Below are 18,565 nucleotides of genomic sequence, written 5' to 3' on the forward strand. Positions count from 1 at the left end.
CTACCACTGCCCCATCCTCCTCCTCTACACTGCCCCATCCCCATATTATACCCTCTAGATCAGACTACCCCCTCCTGGATCAGACTACCCCCTCCTAGACCAGACTACCCACTCCTAAATCAGACTATCCCCTTTAGATTAGTATCCCTCTCTCTCCTAGATCAGACTATTCCTCCTAGATCAGACTATCCTCTCCTAAATCAGATTACCCCTCCTAAATGTAATTTGTGATGTGAGCGCTTTGGATCTTTTTGTGTAAGCTCACTTGCATTTTAATTAAATAAATAAATACCCCTTTAGATCAGACTACCCTCCCCCTCTGGAGCAGACTGCATCCCTCTTAGATCAGGCTATCTATGTCTCTAATGTGTGCCTACCCTCTGCAGGGAGTGTATGATGAGCCATCCCCCTCTAGACTGCCCCACCCCCATATTATACCCTCTATAGTCTGGTCTGCGAGCACGTAGAATTTTGTCCAATGACCCCAAGCTACCCGTCCTTATCGCTCGCGCGTAATTATATTGCTGTCGCGCTCGCACACTCACTGCGGGCGCGCGTCGCACAGTCGTAGCTTGGGGTCATTGGACAAAATTCTACGTGCTCACAGTCCGGGCTTTAGATCAGACTACCCCCTCTAGATTTCCCCTCCCAATCCCTTATCAGAACTGTCCCCCCTAGATCAGGCTACCTGTCTCTATGTATGCCTACCTTCTGCACGGAGTGTATGATGAGCGTGGTCCAAACTACCATCCGCCTGTAGACTGCCCCACCCCCATATTATACCCTCTAGATCAGACTACCCCCTCTAGATTTCCCCTCCCAATCCCTTATCAGAACTGTCCCCCCTAGATCATACTGCCTATGTTTATGTATGCCTACCCTCTGTACGGAGTGTATGATGAGGGTGGACTTATTGGCAGCACTAGTAGGGCTGAGCTCTAGCTCTCGCAGCGCCGACTCCGTTAGTTGGCTGTTGTCGTGACCTGGAAGAAAAAAATGGAGTCATAAACTCAAAATATTACTCTTCGGTCTATTACAGAAAGTATCGCGCGTGTCCACTTCCAATCCAATATCCTATGTTTTTTCCTGGATCTTAAACTACACTTTTTATCAAAGTATTTTTGCGAGAAAGAGTGGCAAACAATGCAAACATCCATCCTTACATAAAATGTAAGTAGTTTGTAGGACTGATGAGATAATAATGTAAAAACCAGTCTCAATGTTTCTACAGTTTATCAATTTCGTTGTCAGCCTTACCATCGCAAGGCTAATATTGGAAAAAAAATTTTTCGTTTGCATTCAGATTTCTGCTATGCATCGCTCTGTAGGTATAACCACAGATACCAATTTTACCAATATTTTGTTAAAGAGACCTTATAGTACAAATTCGTTGCCAGTCTTACCATTCTGCTTGAAGACAGTCTTGGTTGTGGTAGTCATGTGTCCCTGGGGAGACAGCGTTCGCAGGCTCTCCTTGATCTTGAACGGCCGCGAGCCTAAGTCAGGGATGTCGGCGCCTTCTATGAACAGGAACTGGAACAAAACGGGTAGAGTCGTAAATAATTTGTTTTAACGCGCGGTCTCGAGTCGAAAAATATTCATACTTATTTGTTATAATTTTTCATTCTGATAACGTTTCACCGATCGACGTAGGAGTAACTATGTATAAGGAAATATCTGGAGAAGAATCCGGAATAACAACTTCTTCCAGGCGAGCGTCAAAACTTTTGTGACTTATCCCAATTATTCTGATATGCTTGCTACTGGCCCTCCATCAAAGGCTATGTGAAGACTACATAGAGCAGTGTATGTTCAGTCCTGGCTTATGGGGCCACCGGACCAACAAACCTCGTATTGAATGCAAATTTTGAAAAGTCACACCTTCGGAAAATCAATAAAATTGCAACGCGACATTAAATGGCAACTCTATGACAGAATATTAGTAAAATGAGGGCTATCGTTTTTATACTTAACAGTTGGCACCCCTGGCGATTGACAGGACCTTACTCTACAGTGGCGCCATCTTGATGAGTGCAAATGCGATAGTCCTCCTACCACTTTAGCGCTCACAAGTTGGTGCCACTGTCTTCGCTACTAGCAAGTCACAGGACCTTACTCTACAGTGGCGCTAACTGATGAGCGCTAAAACGATGCCCTCATTCAGCAAAAACAAACAATATTTTTTACACCAGAGTCATTGGTTTCCTATTACGCTTCTGTCCCTTCATTATAAAGTGTCCCATACCTCCACAGTGAGTGTCCCGGACACGTCGTGTTCCTCCATGGGCCGGGTCTGCAGCGCGATCTGTTGTCGCTGGGACGGCGCGGCCAGGAGCTCGTCTATCCCTACCAGGCCTAGACCGAGGAACCTGGAAAAGAGAATTGTTTTGTTATAACTATAGAGTTCTTATAACCTTGGAAATATTAACTGCCTAGCTCGCATTAATATAGGCTTGAATAGAAGCTGATCTGAGCCTGGATTGATCGTTGATTGTGGAAAACCTTGGAGGAGGCCTTTGTCCAGCAGTGGACGTCTTTGGCTGAAACGAACGAAGAAGCTGATCAATGTGACTGCGTTTCTTGCAGTAGGTACTTCTCAGTATTGCCCCACATCTTTATTCCAAAGTAGTGGTAGGGTTAAATATTGGGTGAATTTGCAGTATTTTAACTCATTGATTGATTCTAGGTGTGTAAAAATTATGCGATTTGAAATTCTAACTGCCGACAGCCGATTACCTATTGTCTGCCGTTATGACGGCAAAGATCCCGAGTGCCAATAGAGTGAACTTTGGCATTTCTTCGTTTCATGATATCAACTTTATTTCATACATACTTTTCAACATTTCAAAGAAAGAAGATTAATTTTATACATTAATATAGTCTGGTCTGTGAGCACGTAGAATTTTGTCCAATGACCCCAAGCTAAGCGTTGCTGTCGCGCTCGCACTCTCACTGCGGGCGCCCGTCACACAGTCGCGACAGCAATATAATTACGCGCGAGCGATAAGGATGGGTAGCTTGGGGTCATTGGACAAAATTCTACGTGCTCACAGACCGGGCTTTAACTCAATACAAACCTATGTTGTGTAGAACCTCCGCCGGGGGAGGGGGGGCCAGTGCGGTCATACACCTCGAACAGGAGCTCCGCTGTCTGCGGAGACAGGTCGCTGGAAGAACGAGAATTATTATGAGTAAACATTGGTATTTGAAACTTGGCGCCCAACGTGGTGTTTAGAACTTGGTGTCGCAAGGTTGATAATTTTGAGAAATACCTAGAGTTGTGTTAATTTCACACTCAGATTTCTACCTTAATATCTTACTGTAGGTAAAACCACAAATAACTTAGTATGTATGTATAGGAAAGCTATAGGAAATTGGCGCCCAACGTGGTATTAGAACTTAGCCCTTTTCTTGGCATTGTGCATTTAAAGATACGTTCACCAAAACAAAAATATGGGCGAGAAACCAAAAACTATTTTTAATTGTTTTTTTAATATATCATTAACCCAAATACTACAGATTGTATTACACAGTATAGAATCGCTACAGGCTGCACAGATTTATCAGTAATATGCAAAATGTCTGACAATTGACAGGCGTCTACGCACCGGCTAATAATTTTTATTATTTTCGGTGTTTTTTTTAAAGAATATTGGTGATTATTTGTAGTAATATGGATAGTAAATAAAGGTTTCTTGATGATAGTGCTGTTTTTTCATCCCAAAACCTGTATAATTATTCTTTTACGATGCGGATTGTCCGAATGTATCTCTAAATGCACACTGTCAGATACGTAATAATTTACTTTCAATTTTGAATGTATCTTTAAAGACACATTGCCAGGTTCTCGTTGACTTTATTTTATGATCTTTTTCATAGATTTTATCGCATAAAAAAGGGATCATGTTATTAGTTAGTAATATTTAAAGCTGTAAATTATATGACGATGTGAGTTTTAATTCATGTAATAGAGAATGCTGTTTTTTGGACAACTTTGTGCTCCAGCAACAAAATCAGGCGCGCAAAATGCTGGTTCTGGTTCCAAAATCTGGAACCAGGTCGAAAGTTAGTGGCGGTGACACTCAGCTGATGAATTAGAAGCCGCACTTAGCCCCCTGATTCTCTTGAGTGGTCATCTTCCTACTCCAAACAACCCAGATCACCCCCAAAAAGTGAGCAGCCTATCCAGGCTGCTGCATGTTTCTGGTTATAAAGCTGGTGATTGAAGAATTTCAGCCAGTTCGACTGCTGCATAGTTTCCCAGAGAGTTCCAGAGATCCATTTCCGCTATCTTGCGTTTCCACTGTAAGTTGGGTATCAAATTATCTTCAATCGAAGACGTGAACACAGTTCGGTACCTGTTGGTGTCAATACCCCTCGTATTTTTTTAATGCTCTTGCAGGATTCCTATGGTGTCCTATCTGCATTTGCTTCTCCTGGATAGTAAGAGGGGTGTGAGGTTCAGGAGGTACTCCAACGACGCTGATGGAGTGGTTCTCATACATCCAAATGCAGCTATACTTGCAAGGCGTTACAGACTTTGAAGTGGGTTTTTTACTTTGTTTTCAGTTTTTTGTAAAAGATACTTATTTTTTATTTCTCAAATAAGGAATAGCTTAAGGTTTTGTAGTAATTTTCATTTAAATAACTATTTTTTACTAACAAATAAAGCATGTTTTAATTTACTACAAAGCTGGCAATGTGCACTTAAAGATACATACTATATTTCCAAAACTACATACCTAAGATTTTTTTTCGTATTTTTTACATGATTTTTACTCGTCCTAAATCCAATATTTATAGTGTAAATCACAAATATTAACCAAAACCGTCTTTGCCAAGTATAGGGTTAGTAGTAAATGCTGATATTGGGAAATAATTTTATTGGTTTCACACTCAGATTTCTACCTTATCACACTGTAGGCAAAACCACAGTTTACCTAGTATGTCGTAAGTAAAAATTTAATATTGACGCCTTACTGGTATTTGAACTTTGTATCGCAAGTTTGATAACATGCAATAAATATTTTCAATTTGAATTTGAACATTGGGAAATAGCGTTTTACTGGTTTCACACTCAGACCTTATCAAACTGTAGGCAAAACCACAGATTACTTACTTGTGGTAAGCAGCAATTGAATAATGGCGCCCAACGTGGTGTTAAATAAAAGCGTGAGATATTGTTCTAAACACAAAATGCTTACAGATCATTGGCCTATGGTGAATTGCAATAAAAGAGTGCATTTCGGCGGCTGTTAATCCTTTATGACCTTATGTTTAATGAATAAGGTTCAAATGTCAACCTTACCATAAGTCAATAAGTTTCAAATTACAACTTCAGTTATTATAGTACTTACAAGAGGAAGTGCTCCTCCCACTGCGGGCAGGTGGTGTCCTTCTTGAAGGCGGTCTGGTTCTTCTGCGGAGGCTCGTCCATCTCCACCACGCAGTACGGCGCTATGCAGCCCGACTTGCCTGGAAACAGACCATTTATGACATTTGAGAGATAATAACAATAGATCATCAACATAATTTCAGCCACAGGACGTCCAATACCGAACATAGGCATCCCCCAAAGATTTCTAGCTTGACCGTTTGGGCGGCCTGCATCCAACCAACGCCTTTTTTTTGTCGCGGAAATGCTTTGCGCGCCGTCACCACTGCCGGGGGACAGGGTGGTGTGTGGAACTTCCGGAGCCCTGAAAAGGGCGCTGCTCCGTCCTGTAAGGGACGGGGTATACCCACTAAAACCTCCGTCCGCGGCGTTCCGTCATCGCCCGAGTGGGGGTGTCGCGAGTATCTGGCCGTAGCCTTAGACTTCCGCGACAACCAATCAACGCTTTTCCGCAACCTTTAAAAGGTCAAAATATTATGTCCACCTTGCGGATGAACGTCTTACGGATGAGGATGAACGTAAAACTTTAATCGATGTTATTCCTCTTTTTCCAAGAAAGTGGAATGGTTTTGTCATTTGCTGTAAAAGACGGAAGCTCTCAAGTTCCGGATTGTCCACCAGATATTTCCACAGTTAGATTTTGTTACGATAATATGATATCAGCTTTCAAATGACGACGAACCAAATGTGAAAACATAGATTACTTACCATCCTACACAAAAAGAAATATTTAACACAATTACCTCCAATATCCTTGGCAGCGACCACTTTGACCAGCAGTCGCTTCTCTCCGAGCAGCTGTACGCTGCCGGCCGTCGAGTTGGGCGTCGACGTGTACATTTGACGATCGTGCTGGAGCTGAAACACATTCATATTCATCAACCTCTTCATCATCATCTACACCATTATTATTATCGTCATCATCAATATCGTCATCGTCAACATTATCAACATCATCAGCTCTTTTAGTCTCCATTGCAGGATTTTCAGAAGCACGATACTAATTTACTAGAAGCAAATGGAGGTTTTTCCCAGTCGTCTGTTACCGGTAGCCAGTGAACGCTCCTCCACCATATTACAGAACTACGCTGAAAACTCGATTCAATCTTTTAAGCAGTTTGAATTTCATTTAGACCATTTACAGGACAGAATCTAACTCGTATGACTGATATTGAATCGAGTTCTGAGCGTTAACATCAATCCCTAATTTTTCAGTGACCCATAAGGTAAAACATATAACAGGTATTTTGTTTACATCGGGGTTATTTAAAAAATTAGGGATTAATGGTGAAAACGGGCATTACTTAGCCTATCTAATCTACACTGCAGGACAAGACCCTCTTCAAATAGAGAATTTGATTTATATTCCCCAAATCCCCACGACCATAATGTCAACGCTTCACGGCAATTACTAGGAGGGAAACCGTCATAATCATCATTATCAGATCATTTAGTATCCACTGCAGAAAATTGCGGCAAATGAAAGGCTTCTTTGGGCCAAATTTTTATTTTTTCATACCATAAACACACGTACCATAGAGTCATAGTGCAGCGGCAGCCGCGGGCCGGTGTCGAAATGCCGCCTGAGTCGGGGACAGGTGGGGTACATGGACAGGTTGAAGTCTAAGTGCGTGTTGCGGAGCGCGCTCACCACTATGTCGCTGGAACATACAAAAACATACTGTAAATACCTTGGTACATTATGAAACAAAGCCTTCTCTATCTGTTTATTCCCCTGGGCCACACACATCACGTTTAACATGTGCAAAAAAGCACTGAAGTACCTACCTATACGGGAATATATTATGTTCATTGTAACTATGTACTTGGATACGCATATCGCGATAGCGCGAATATTCGGCTTATGGCTTATGTGGCCTACCTAGTGGTTTACGAATAAACTCAAAAATTAAACTAAACTGATGTTCTTGCGGTTTTATGTGTGTGTTTGTCAAGAAGAAAACCATAGGACACCTTTTATTTATGTAGGCCCTTTACATGGTACAAACATAGCTAGCCCTTCTACCATAACGGGACATCTAGGTTAGTCCTGAGAAATCAACTTTGTCAGCCTCTTATTTATAACAGGAAATACTTTACTATGTAATTTTGTGTTTGCTTTTGATAAGGATAACAATCTCACCCCAGGGGTGCAGATGCGATTTATGGTGAAAAGAGCTTGCGTTCAGAAGATGCTTTTCATGCCTAGAAGATGGCAGAAACTCAGAAACTGGTTAGAAATACCCAGTTTCCCTTGGCTTATAGAACTCGTTAGCGTTTTTTTATGCAAAATAATGTTTGTTTCTACCTTATAGCAGTCTGCAGATTGCTCTCAGTGGCATTGGGCCTGAGAGGCCCGACGGGGGCCAGGGCCACCTTGACCTCGGGCCAGCCGTCGCACTTCAGGTCGCCGGTCAGCTTGTCCGTCACGCACGTGACGTGTAAGCGGGCACGGAACCTGGAAGAAAGAAAGAAAGAAATAGGAAGATTTATAACATAGGACACGTGGACATCGCAAACGTGGTCGACCCAGGCAACCTTGGCGGCGCACTGTAGCGGACGAGGCGAAGAAGATCGGCAAAACCTGGAGCGAGATCAGTACCGGCGTTAGGGTAGGGCGCGGTTGGGCGACCGCCCAGGGGCGCCGGACTTTGAGGGGCGCCGTTAAGCGGCGCCCCTTTATATTCCCATCTCTGTAAGCGAAAAAAAAAAAACGATGTGTTGGCAACACTAGAATGGAACGCAGTGCTCAATCCGTTCGGTCGTAGCACTACATACATACAGTTTATTTTACTGGGAATCCCCGACCACAGAGAAACACATTATCTATCTCTTTTTAACATTTTAGTTCAAAAGAGTTGGCGTTATTTTTGATGGAGCGGAACACAGCTCATTCTTATTCATTCAATCGGTGCACGCACTTAAAAACAGTTATCGCAATTACATATTTTAAAACAAACAGACGCAGTAATCTGGCGGTCCACGCTAAGTTACGAAGTGCATGTTTTTTTCTTTTTGTCGCCGACTACAGAGTGACATAGGTTTTATCCAAAAAGTTGAAATACAAATAGTGTTTAAGTAGGTATTTGCTTTATGACGGATTATTTCACTAATTAGGTAAGTACAATTTTATTTTAACTATCTTTACTTATTATACTAAAGAGGTAACATTTGTTTGTTTGTTTATGTTATGTTTGGAGTGGGGTAATCTATTTAAAGTAAATTATATATTATAAAATATCTCTGGAACTGACTATATAATGTTGATGAAATTTTAACACGGAGATAATAAATGAATGTCGAGGAGGTACGGTCAAGTGTAAAAGTGGATGAACACTGTTCATTCGTAAGCCTTTGTGTTAAAGGTGAAAAGTGTCCACCGACTTTTGCATATGACTGTACATAGAAGTCATTTTTTCGGGAACGAGTGGATGATCGTGATTTTTTTCATACAAATCTAAGCACTATCACGTAACACAAGCTTTTAAATATAACATTTCACAATTATTCCGCTGCCATGACAATATTACCTTACCTAGATTTTTCGATCGTAGTTCACGTGTATGCTAACGCTTTCCTGAATATAAAGCGTTTTTGGTCGTCCTCACTCAATAGCGTTATATTTAATTAATTTATAGAAATGATCGGACTTACGCAGATTTAATTTGTTGCAGATTTGATTAGTACAAAATGTCTGAACACGTTGATCCTTTCAAAAGCAAACCATCTGGGTCAAAATATAGAAAACGAAAAGCAGAAAAAGAAAAGGAATTTGAAAAAACAAAAAAGTTTATGAATATAGGCAAATATATTATCACAACAAAAAATCAAGACCTTAATGTGGCATCTACATCTGAAATACAAGCGAATGCATCGGTAGTGGAGTCTCTGTCTGACAAGTCAGATCAGTTAGCTGTTGAAGAGATTGTGGACGAAGTTTCCCGAAGTGAGGAGACAAGTTGTGTTACAATTACAGATGCTGCTCAGGATGACACTATTGGTGATGTACAACAAATACAAATTCTAGATGACGTTAGTTCTCTTGTTCCAAATATATCGGATCCAGCCACTTGGCCACTCACTCGAAATAGCAAAATTATTGATCATATAATAACTAATGGCCCAGTGCAAACTCACATTGATAATTATCCAAAGAATGATACAGGGCGACATTTCTCAAATTCTCATTTTACCAAAAAACTTGCAAACAATGAAATAATTCAGCGTCGTTGGTTAATATACTCAGTTTCTAAAAATCGAGTTTACTGTTTTTGTTGCCGGCTATTTGATAGCAGCTCAACGTCGAATTTAGTATCTGAAGGATATAACGACTGGAAACACTTATCAGAAATGTTAAAAGTTCATGAAAGTAGCACTTTTCATAAGAAGTTTTACCTCTCATGGATTGAGGCTGAACTAAGATTAAAAACGGGAAAAACAATAGATTGTCAAGAGCAACATTTGATTAGAAAGGAAACTACAAGGTGGAATAATATTTTGTCTAGATTAATGCATATTACACTGTATTTAGCTGAAAACAATATGGCGTTTAGAGGTACTTCCGACAAACTATATACGCCAAATAATGGAAAGTTCTTGGGTTTAGTACAACTACTAGCCAAATTTGATCCAGTTATGGAGGAGCACTTGCGATTAGCTGTAAAGGGTGATGTTTCTGACCACTACTGCGGAAAAGACATTCAAAATGAATTAATAGAGCTGATGGGTGAAAAAGTGAAGTCAGAAATCATATCACGTGCAAAGAAATCGAAATATTATTCTATTATAGCTGACTGTACTCCGGACATTAGTCATATAGAACAGCTTTCACTGACAATACGATTTGTTGATTTATCATCAGATGTCGATAAAATATCAGTAAAAGAGCATTTCATAGAATTTATACCTGTTAATGAGTCGACTGGTGAAAGGCTGACTGAAGTTATTATTGATATTTTAAATAAATACGGACTGGAATTGAACGATTGTAGAGGTCAGGGCTATGACAACGGAGCAAATATGAAAGGAAAAAATATTGGAGTTCAAAGGAGAATTCTGGACATAAATCCTTTAGCTGTATATGTACCGTGTGGCTGTCATAGCTACAATCTCGTACTATGCGATGCCGCTAAGTCATCTGTAAAATCTGTCACTTTGTTTGGAGTACTTCAGAGGTTGTTTACGTTGTTTTCAGCTTCTGTTCATCGATGGAAAATTCTGACCGATCACTTGGGATTGTACACTATAAAAAAACTCAGTGACACGCGTTGGGAAGCAAGAATTGGCAGTGTTAAAGCAGTCCGTTATCAAATTAGCGCCGTCCATGACGCTTTAATCACTTTGGCTATTGAAACTCAGAAAACTGATGTTCAAGTCTCTCATGAGGCTACTACTCTAGCCGAACAGCTAAAAGATTTCGGCTTCATAGTTTCATTGGTTGTCTGGTATGACATACTTTTTCAAATTAATGTCGTTAGTAAATCTCTACAATCAACAGACATGGATCTCGGTAAATGCACAGACATGTTGAAAAAATGCTGCAATTTCTTGGAAGAATATAGAAATACAGGCTTTAAAAGCGCCATTTCAACTGCGAAGGAATTGGCTGAAGAGTTAGAAATAGAACCTGTGTTTAGAGCGACAACAAGAATTCGACGTGTTAAGCGCCAAGCTGGTGAAACTGCCCAAGATGAGCCTATAACTTCTCCAGAAAAAAAATTTGAGGTTGAATTTTTCAACTGTCTTTTGGACACGACGTTAACTTCACTCAACGAAAGATTTGAACAGTTATGTGAGTACTCGGAATCTTGGTCTTTTTTGTACAATTTAAAACAGATTCCAGAAAAACACGACCTTATCAAACTCTGTAGTGATCTTCAATTGAAATTAAATGTAAATTCCAAATCAGATATAGATGGATGTATGTTGTGCGATGAACTAGTAAGTCTGAAATCGTTTTTGCCTGATCAGAAAGTGGTTACTCCTGTTTTTGTTTTAAATTTTATCAAAGACCGCAACTTACAAGAACTATATCCTAATGTTTGGATAGCATTACGAATATTATTAACTATTCCCGTAACGGTTGCTAGTGGAGAGAGGAGTTTTTCTAAGCTCAAGCTGATAAAAACCTATCTGCGATCGACAATATCTCAATCTAGATTGACAAACTTGGCAACTTTGTCAATCGAAAATGAAATTGCTGAAAACATCGACTTTGATAACTTAATAAAAGAGTTCGCCGATAGAAAGGCTAGAAAAGTAAAATTTTATTAGTTTTTTTAATAAATGTTTATTTCTTTTCATAAATGGTTATTTCATTATTATCCTTCGCCTTTTTTCGTATGGGTTTGAATTGCAGTTAGGGGGCGCCGTAGAAATCTCGCCCAGGGCGCTGGTAGTACTAAAACCGGCACTGAGCGAGATCAAGCGAAAAGCTCAAGACCGAACGAGATGGAGGACTGTTGTGGACGCCCTCTGCCCCATCTAGGGGACATAGGACCATAAGTCAAGTAAGTCAAGTCATAACATAGGACATCATCACAAAAAACATATTAACGCCCGTATTTACAAACATTACTAGGAGGTCTCACGGCGCGCGTGGACGCACAGAGTGACACACGCACCAATCACAGAGCTTTATTCAACGCTGTGCGTTCAATTTGCTGGCATCGTTTGTGAAAACGGGCGTAAAACCTATGTGTAACGCAAGAAAAGCCCCAAAAACCCAATCGAGTTAACCGCGCACCTCGCTGGAATGCGACTCTCCGTCGCACTCACCCGATGTGACGTCACGGCCGCTAGGTGCGCAGTCTCGACCGGCTATGTTTAAGTACTTTAATATATCACTATTGGAAACATTAAGATTAAAAAATCTTTAAAATGCGTGACACTCACAAAAGCTAAGAAACATTCATCAAACAAGGACAATGTCGTAAAAATATATTTTTTCCCACATAAATGGGAGTAAAATACAAATATAATAGGTACTTAGTTAGTTATTACTGTTGATTTTATCGATTTTTTGGGTGGGAAAACAAAACCGCAAAATGTTTTTGGTCTTTTATCTTCCTACCTACATCAAAGTAATGAAATTTTAACATTCTCGTTTTACAAATTAACGTAATGACAAAATACGAGGCATTTTATTTTACTAAGTGTATTAAGTTTGTAATTTGGGGAATTGGTATATTGATGGGGCCCACGACAAATTACGAATTCCCCTCGGAGTTCGGTCCTAGAGGATAACATTTCACACTTTTAACCTTATTGTTCAATTTGTTATAGGTACTTTACTTAGCAAATTGTAGATCAATTTATATTATGGATGGATGGAAATTGTAATTTTCGGACTTCACTATTGTGCCATGAAAAGTTGTCCACAAAAATCACCAAAATCCTCCTTCTTTCAGGTCAGACAATAAGATAATTTACTACTACACAGGAAATGTAAAAACTCAAAAAAAAAAATATTATTATTTTATTTTCATCCTTTAGAAATTCAATTTAAGTCAATGTCTTCTGTAAAAGGATGCGCAATATAGACCTACCAATGGTAGGTACTACCTTCTGTTGTAAATGTTTTTATTTATTTCAAATTAAAATGCACATTTCATAAGGCGAAGTTATTGCCATTCGGCATTTTCCTCCAGTCAACCTTAGGGCCAAACTGAGATAAAGTCGCGTATTCGGTGGTACAAAATTATTACTCCATCATCATCATCATAATTTCAGCCTTAGGACGTCTACTGCTGAACACAGGCCTTCCCCAATGATTTCCATAATGATCGGTTGGTAGCGGCCTGGTCCAGCGCCTTCCTGCTACCTTTATGATGTCGTCGGTCCACCTTGTGGGTGGATCATACAAATTATTAAGTACTGTGTCGATAAAATTATTTCCATGTTACCTGTTGACGTTGACCCTGTAGTGAGAGACCTCGACCTTCTCTCCTCTCTGGCTGAAAGCTTTCAGCTGGAAGGCGGGAGTCGCCTCGCAGTCACAGGTGATTGTCTGGAACAGAAGTTAAACAAAATAAATAGGTATGCTCTTAAATAATGTGTTATACTTTCGAGCTCCTTCTATGTTCTTCTGATTAATTTTGTTGCGGTTTATTATTATTTTATCAATTATCAGTCTTCATTAATTAAGCCTAGGCGCTGGCCACCGAATTTTAGTTGGCCGATAGTTGGGCCCGATTCTTATTTTTTAGAAGAATCGGCCGATACCAAATCGGTGTAATTTGCGCACTTTGATACATCTCCATACTGATCAACAGCCCGACCAAACTATCGGCCAACTAAAAATCGGTGGTCTGCGCCTAGGCTAAAATGATCGGGAGTTGATAAAATAATATCTTGTTATTAGGTATCAGGGTATTTAGCTTCTAGCCGATTATCACTTCGAATTCTCAAGAAAATAAAACACTCCTCAAGGTGTCAAACCCAGGACCTCTAAATTCGAAGAAAGAGTCGATCTCCATCCAATAGTATACCTACAGATTTATCTCATTTATGACAGTTAGGAGGCACTCAATTTTAATTACTATTTACAAAGAGATAAAGCTCAATATAAAAAAACAAGCGATAGTAGGGTAGCCACCCACACTAGTAGATAGCGATTTGACATTAGAATATGATTTTGTTTTTGGAGTGTTCACTCAACAGGGGATATAGCTCAGTGGCAGAGCAATCGACTGCAGATCGATAGGTCCCCGGTTCAAATCCGGGTGTCCCCTAAGGGTTGAAATGTTTTTTGATTATTTTTCTTGACACAGAACGAGCTTTCAGCTGCAATACAGTGGAGTAACGTTTAATGAGTATTTGAAGGGTGTCAAATCATTAATTAATTATTTTAGTAAATGAATATTAGTTAAACTTTTTAAAGCTTTATTAAAATAAAATAAAAACCATTCTGATGCGTCAACAGTTTTCCAAATGATATTTAATTGCGTTGTGTGTCCCAACTGAAACTCAAACCCCAGATCTAAGTCAAAAGAATCTAGCTTTCTTGTAAATAAATGATTTTATTATTATACTAGATTTCCGCCCGCGGCTTCGCCCGGTGTTTTCCCGGAAAAACGGATGTTTCTCGGCGTAAGAGCCATCCTTGGACATCAACGAAAATTAAAAAAAAAAACTACGGAACCCTAAAAAGAATTGGTAAAATTGGTCCAGGCTTTGTTGAGTTATGCGCTTACCAACACATTTTGCGATTCATTTTTATATTATGGATTATTATTATTCTTATCCAATGGACTACGGAGGCCTATTCAACTTGTAAACTTTTTTGTGAGCTTTTTAGACCCACGCATAATTAATAGTTTATTTTACGTTAATAATACATTGTTAGTTTACAAACAGTATGTTAACTAAATGGCTTTAACAGTTACGACGGGATACAACAATTTAAAGGAGGATGTTGTGATTGTCGTAAGTGAATTTGTGTCATAATGTCATTTAGGCTGAGTTGCACCATCTAACTTTAATCCTTACAACGATAACCGGTGTTTTTTGTATGGAGTTTGACAGATTTTTGACGTTTGTCAAAGTTAAAGTACGACGACCTGATAAAGGTAGGTCCTGTGGCTGAAATGATGATGATGATGAAAGTTAGCCTTAGTATTGATGTGACACTGCAGTGTGTCATCCACTTTTATTGATGGAAATGACATCATTATTGTATGTCGAATGTATTAGCTAAGCGATTATTTTAAATTGATTTGTTTGGTCTTCAATCACATGCAGTTTCTTTACTCATGTGGTTCAAGTAAGTATTGGCGTATAGGGGTCATTTTTCAGAGGGGGCCTGGCCCCTCACATGACATGATACGAAGGGGGATGGGGGGTTGACACTGGGTCATGAGTGAGTACTATCAATATCATCTTCAAATCGGTAGGCCAAAATCCTGGGGTGGACCACAGAACAGAAAGCAGAAAACCGCCTCTGTGGTCTAGTGGTAAGACCACCTGCTTCAGACGCCGAGGTCCCGGGTTCGATTCCTAGTGGGGGCAGATTTTTTTGTTCGGTTTGGTTGGTGGTAGGGCTTGTTCTAAGTCCGCCTGGCTAGCTACGACCATCTTACCTAAGTCTGTCGCGATAACAACAATGTTAACAGCATCGGCAGTTAGAGGTAAGATAGCAAGTTCCTCCGTGGTTGAGGATTCCGGGTGAAGCTCGCTTCCATCGTCGGCCTGATTATCACTTACCATCAGGTGAGATACAGGCCAAGAGCTTCCTCGTTGTGTATAAAAAATGATACTCGTATAAAGCTTCAAGTTTTAACGGAATTTTATAAACAGCGACTTACCACGTCATCCTTGGAGTCGCACTCGCAGAAGACGTTGGACACCTGCGGCGGATGCGTCTCCAGCGCTCGCACCAGCTCCACGCCAATGCCTTGCTGGAACAGAACGATGCTGTTAGTGGCCAGAATCGCAGCACTAAAGCTTCAACCACACCAACGCGTGCAGATCGCCATCGCCGGCGCGATCATAGGCCAATGACAGGTCGCGCGACCTATGAGCTATGACCTGTCATTGGCCTATGATCACGCCGTGATCGCGCCGGCGATGGCGTTGGTATGGTTGAAGCTTAAGCAGTACCTACCTACTGACTAGCTTTAAATCCAGCCTAAGTAATATTAAATCCGGCATAAGTAAGTTTTAAATCCAGCCTCAGTATGTTTTAAATCCAGCCTCAGTATGTTTTAAATCAAATTAAGTTTCAAATCCAGCTTAAATAATTTAAAAACCAGCCTAAGGCTGACTTATACCTAACATTGACCGTAACTATAACGATAACCGGTGTTTTTTGTATGGAGATTGACAGATTTTTGACGTTTGTCAAAGTTAAATTATGATGGTGCAACTCAGCCTAAGTAATCTATAAAGAAAATCATGCTAATTTGATAATTTAGCCTACAAACGGTTTGATATTTGCATAATTTTGTTCCTTTCGCTTTTTACAAACTCCACAGAAATTAATGATTAACGTTGAATCGAATATTAGAATTTAAAAACAGTACCTAGGTAAGTAGTTAATCTTAGTACTTGCCTATAGCTTGCTATAGCTATTTCCAAGCAGAAATATGGATGACTAGATGGGAAATTAATTCAATAATCTATTATTATCCATCTTAGATGGTAGACAGCGTTGTTTACGATCTAACAGACCACATTTCACGGTCTGGTTGAAGGGCAATGATGTCATCTAGGCTAAGAAACACCATTGTGATTTCAGCTGGTTCAATAGAGCCCTAGATGACTTTGCTTTGTGGAAAAAATAGCACTCGGTTAGTTTTTCTCTCTTTAGGTTTGAAACTTAAATGTGAATGATAAAAAGGTTTTATCTTTATTAAAAGCGAAAGGTGAATCACTCACTTATCATGAAATCTCAGAAACTACAAGTTATAAGTAGGTCTCAAATTTTGTATGGGGGTTCCATTTAGAACGTAGCGTAGGTGCTGCTCACTAAGACGGGATTTTGCAAAATTCAACCCCTAGGGAATAAAACGGGATCCACGCGTACGTAATCGGAGGCCGCTAGTACCTAGTCTATAGTTAGGTCAGTTTCTCTTATTTGTTTACATAATAAGATAAGCAGTTACGAAGAAGAGTTTTCCAAAAAGATAGATGAAGACGATCTATTGACACTAGCTTGCACCACAGTTTGTATTGGCACATTAGTTTCGTAGTCACGACCTAAAACCATTGCACGTCTCTTTAGTTTTGCAACTAACTTGACACACGTCTTGAATGGGTTTGTTTTTGGTCGAAGAACTAATTGCCCATTACTAAATAACACTAGCATGTAGACATTTGAAATTCTTGAAAGTGATGTTGCAATTTAGCAAAAAGTTAAACAAAATGTCAGAGAACCCGGGTTTAGTTCCCAGTGAGAGCAATATTTTTTGCTTGGTTTGGTTAAATAGTTGAGTTATTTGACCGTGAATGTTGACAACAATATTGGCAGTTGGATGTAAGATAGCTACTTCCTGTGTGGTTGTTGAGGATTCCTGGCTAACTATAGTTAGCTCTTCTTTGTTTGGTGCTAACTATTGTATGAGAGAAACAATTTATTTATGAGGTCCATGATAAATTGGCCTGTCATCTTGTTATTAGGTCACCTTCCAGGCGCCTTTCCGTCTGCCATGTTTATTTATGTAATAAACTGCTGAGCCATCGACCTTTTGTCCTTGCCAAGGACGCTTGCCAATCGATGCTGGTTACGCATGGTTTCCGTAGTCTTAGGCTTGGTTGCACCATCTTACTTTAACTTTGATAAACGTCAACAAAAATCTGTCAAACTCCATACAAAAAACAGCGGTTATCGTCATAGTAATTGTCAAAGTTAGGTGGTGCAACTCAGGCTTAGGGTATAACTTGTCATATTGCTGCGGGGCTTACGCAGGGCGTAAGATATTTGTATAAGAAGGAGAAGTGCACGCACCGGGTCGAGTCTTAGGCCCTTTTCCACAAAGGCGGAGCGGAGCGGAGACGAGATTATGTGCGGCGAATCCAATAGGCTATTTCCACCAAAACGGAGCGGAGAATAGCCGAGAAACCGCTGCCAAATTCTATAGAAAAATGACTCCGCGCGACATTTTTCTCTTCTCCGCGCGATCCATTTCCACCGAAGTGAAGCGGAGAGGAGATTTGGAAGTGGAAATAATGAAATCTGATTGGCCAAAATACTGTCTTAAACGTCATTTGTCAATTTGTCACCAAAATTATTATCATAATTAGGTCATTCCCACTACAATTTAGTAGCGGCAAATGCAGTATTTTGCCTTCACTGGGGACGTTTATTGGCATTAATGGCGGTCAAGCTGTAGATCCTAACTACACGGGAGTTGCAGCGGTGGGAACGAGAGGTGGGAATGGTCGCGATTCGCAGGAATTGAAGTGGTTAAGTTCGACTTCTACCGGAACCACACGGCAAACCGGAGATTTTGAAATTTAAAAGGTATTTGAACTAATCACAGGTTTAACTCATACAAACTGCTTAATGTGAATGACAGTTTGTTAGTGTGAATCATTATTTGAGTGTCTCATCATAATACGCGTAGTGTTCTAAATATACCCTATTTATTATATTCTGTTAATATGACAACATCCAATTACTAATTTCGTCATAACATCACTTTGTAAATATGTACAAACAACGGCACATCT

At 40.0% G+C, this 18,565-nt stretch overlaps 1 protein-coding gene and 1 non-coding gene across 9 annotated transcripts in view; one reads left to right on the forward strand and one right to left on the reverse strand.

The window, feature by feature from the left end:
- LOC135084410 (C2 domain-containing protein 2) overlaps window positions 1-18,565 on the reverse strand; it is a 101,765-nt gene that overhangs the window by 13,215 nt on the left and 69,985 nt on the right. For all 8 annotated transcript variants that reach the window (XM_063979191.1, XM_063979195.1, XM_063979194.1 and 5 more), the window contains exons 3-12: window positions 15,700-15,792; window positions 13,300-13,403; window positions 7,704-7,853; window positions 6,930-7,056; window positions 6,139-6,253; window positions 5,358-5,475; window positions 3,078-3,167; window positions 2,246-2,369; window positions 1,404-1,533; window positions 880-983 (exon numbers count right to left, since the gene is read on the reverse strand). In XM_063979191.1, coding sequence (XP_063835261.1) covers window positions 880-983; window positions 1,404-1,533; window positions 2,246-2,369; window positions 3,078-3,167; window positions 5,358-5,475; window positions 6,139-6,253; window positions 6,930-7,056; window positions 7,704-7,853; window positions 13,300-13,403; window positions 15,700-15,792 — 1,155 coding nt within the window. The remainder of the gene's footprint in view (window positions 1-879; window positions 984-1,403; window positions 1,534-2,245; window positions 2,370-3,077; window positions 3,168-5,357; window positions 5,476-6,138; window positions 6,254-6,929; window positions 7,057-7,703; window positions 7,854-13,299; window positions 13,404-15,699; window positions 15,793-18,565) is intronic.
- Trnac-gca (transfer RNA cysteine (anticodon GCA)) lies at window positions 14,056-14,127 on the forward strand. Its single transcript has one exon. It is a non-coding gene; the product is annotated as a tRNA-Cys (tRNA).

Source organism: Ostrinia nubilalis, chromosome 26 (genome assembly GCF_963855985.1).
Source record: "Ostrinia nubilalis chromosome 26, ilOstNubi1.1, whole genome shotgun sequence".
In the NCBI taxonomy this organism is placed as follows: Eukaryota; Metazoa; Arthropoda; class Insecta; order Lepidoptera; family Crambidae; genus Ostrinia; species Ostrinia nubilalis.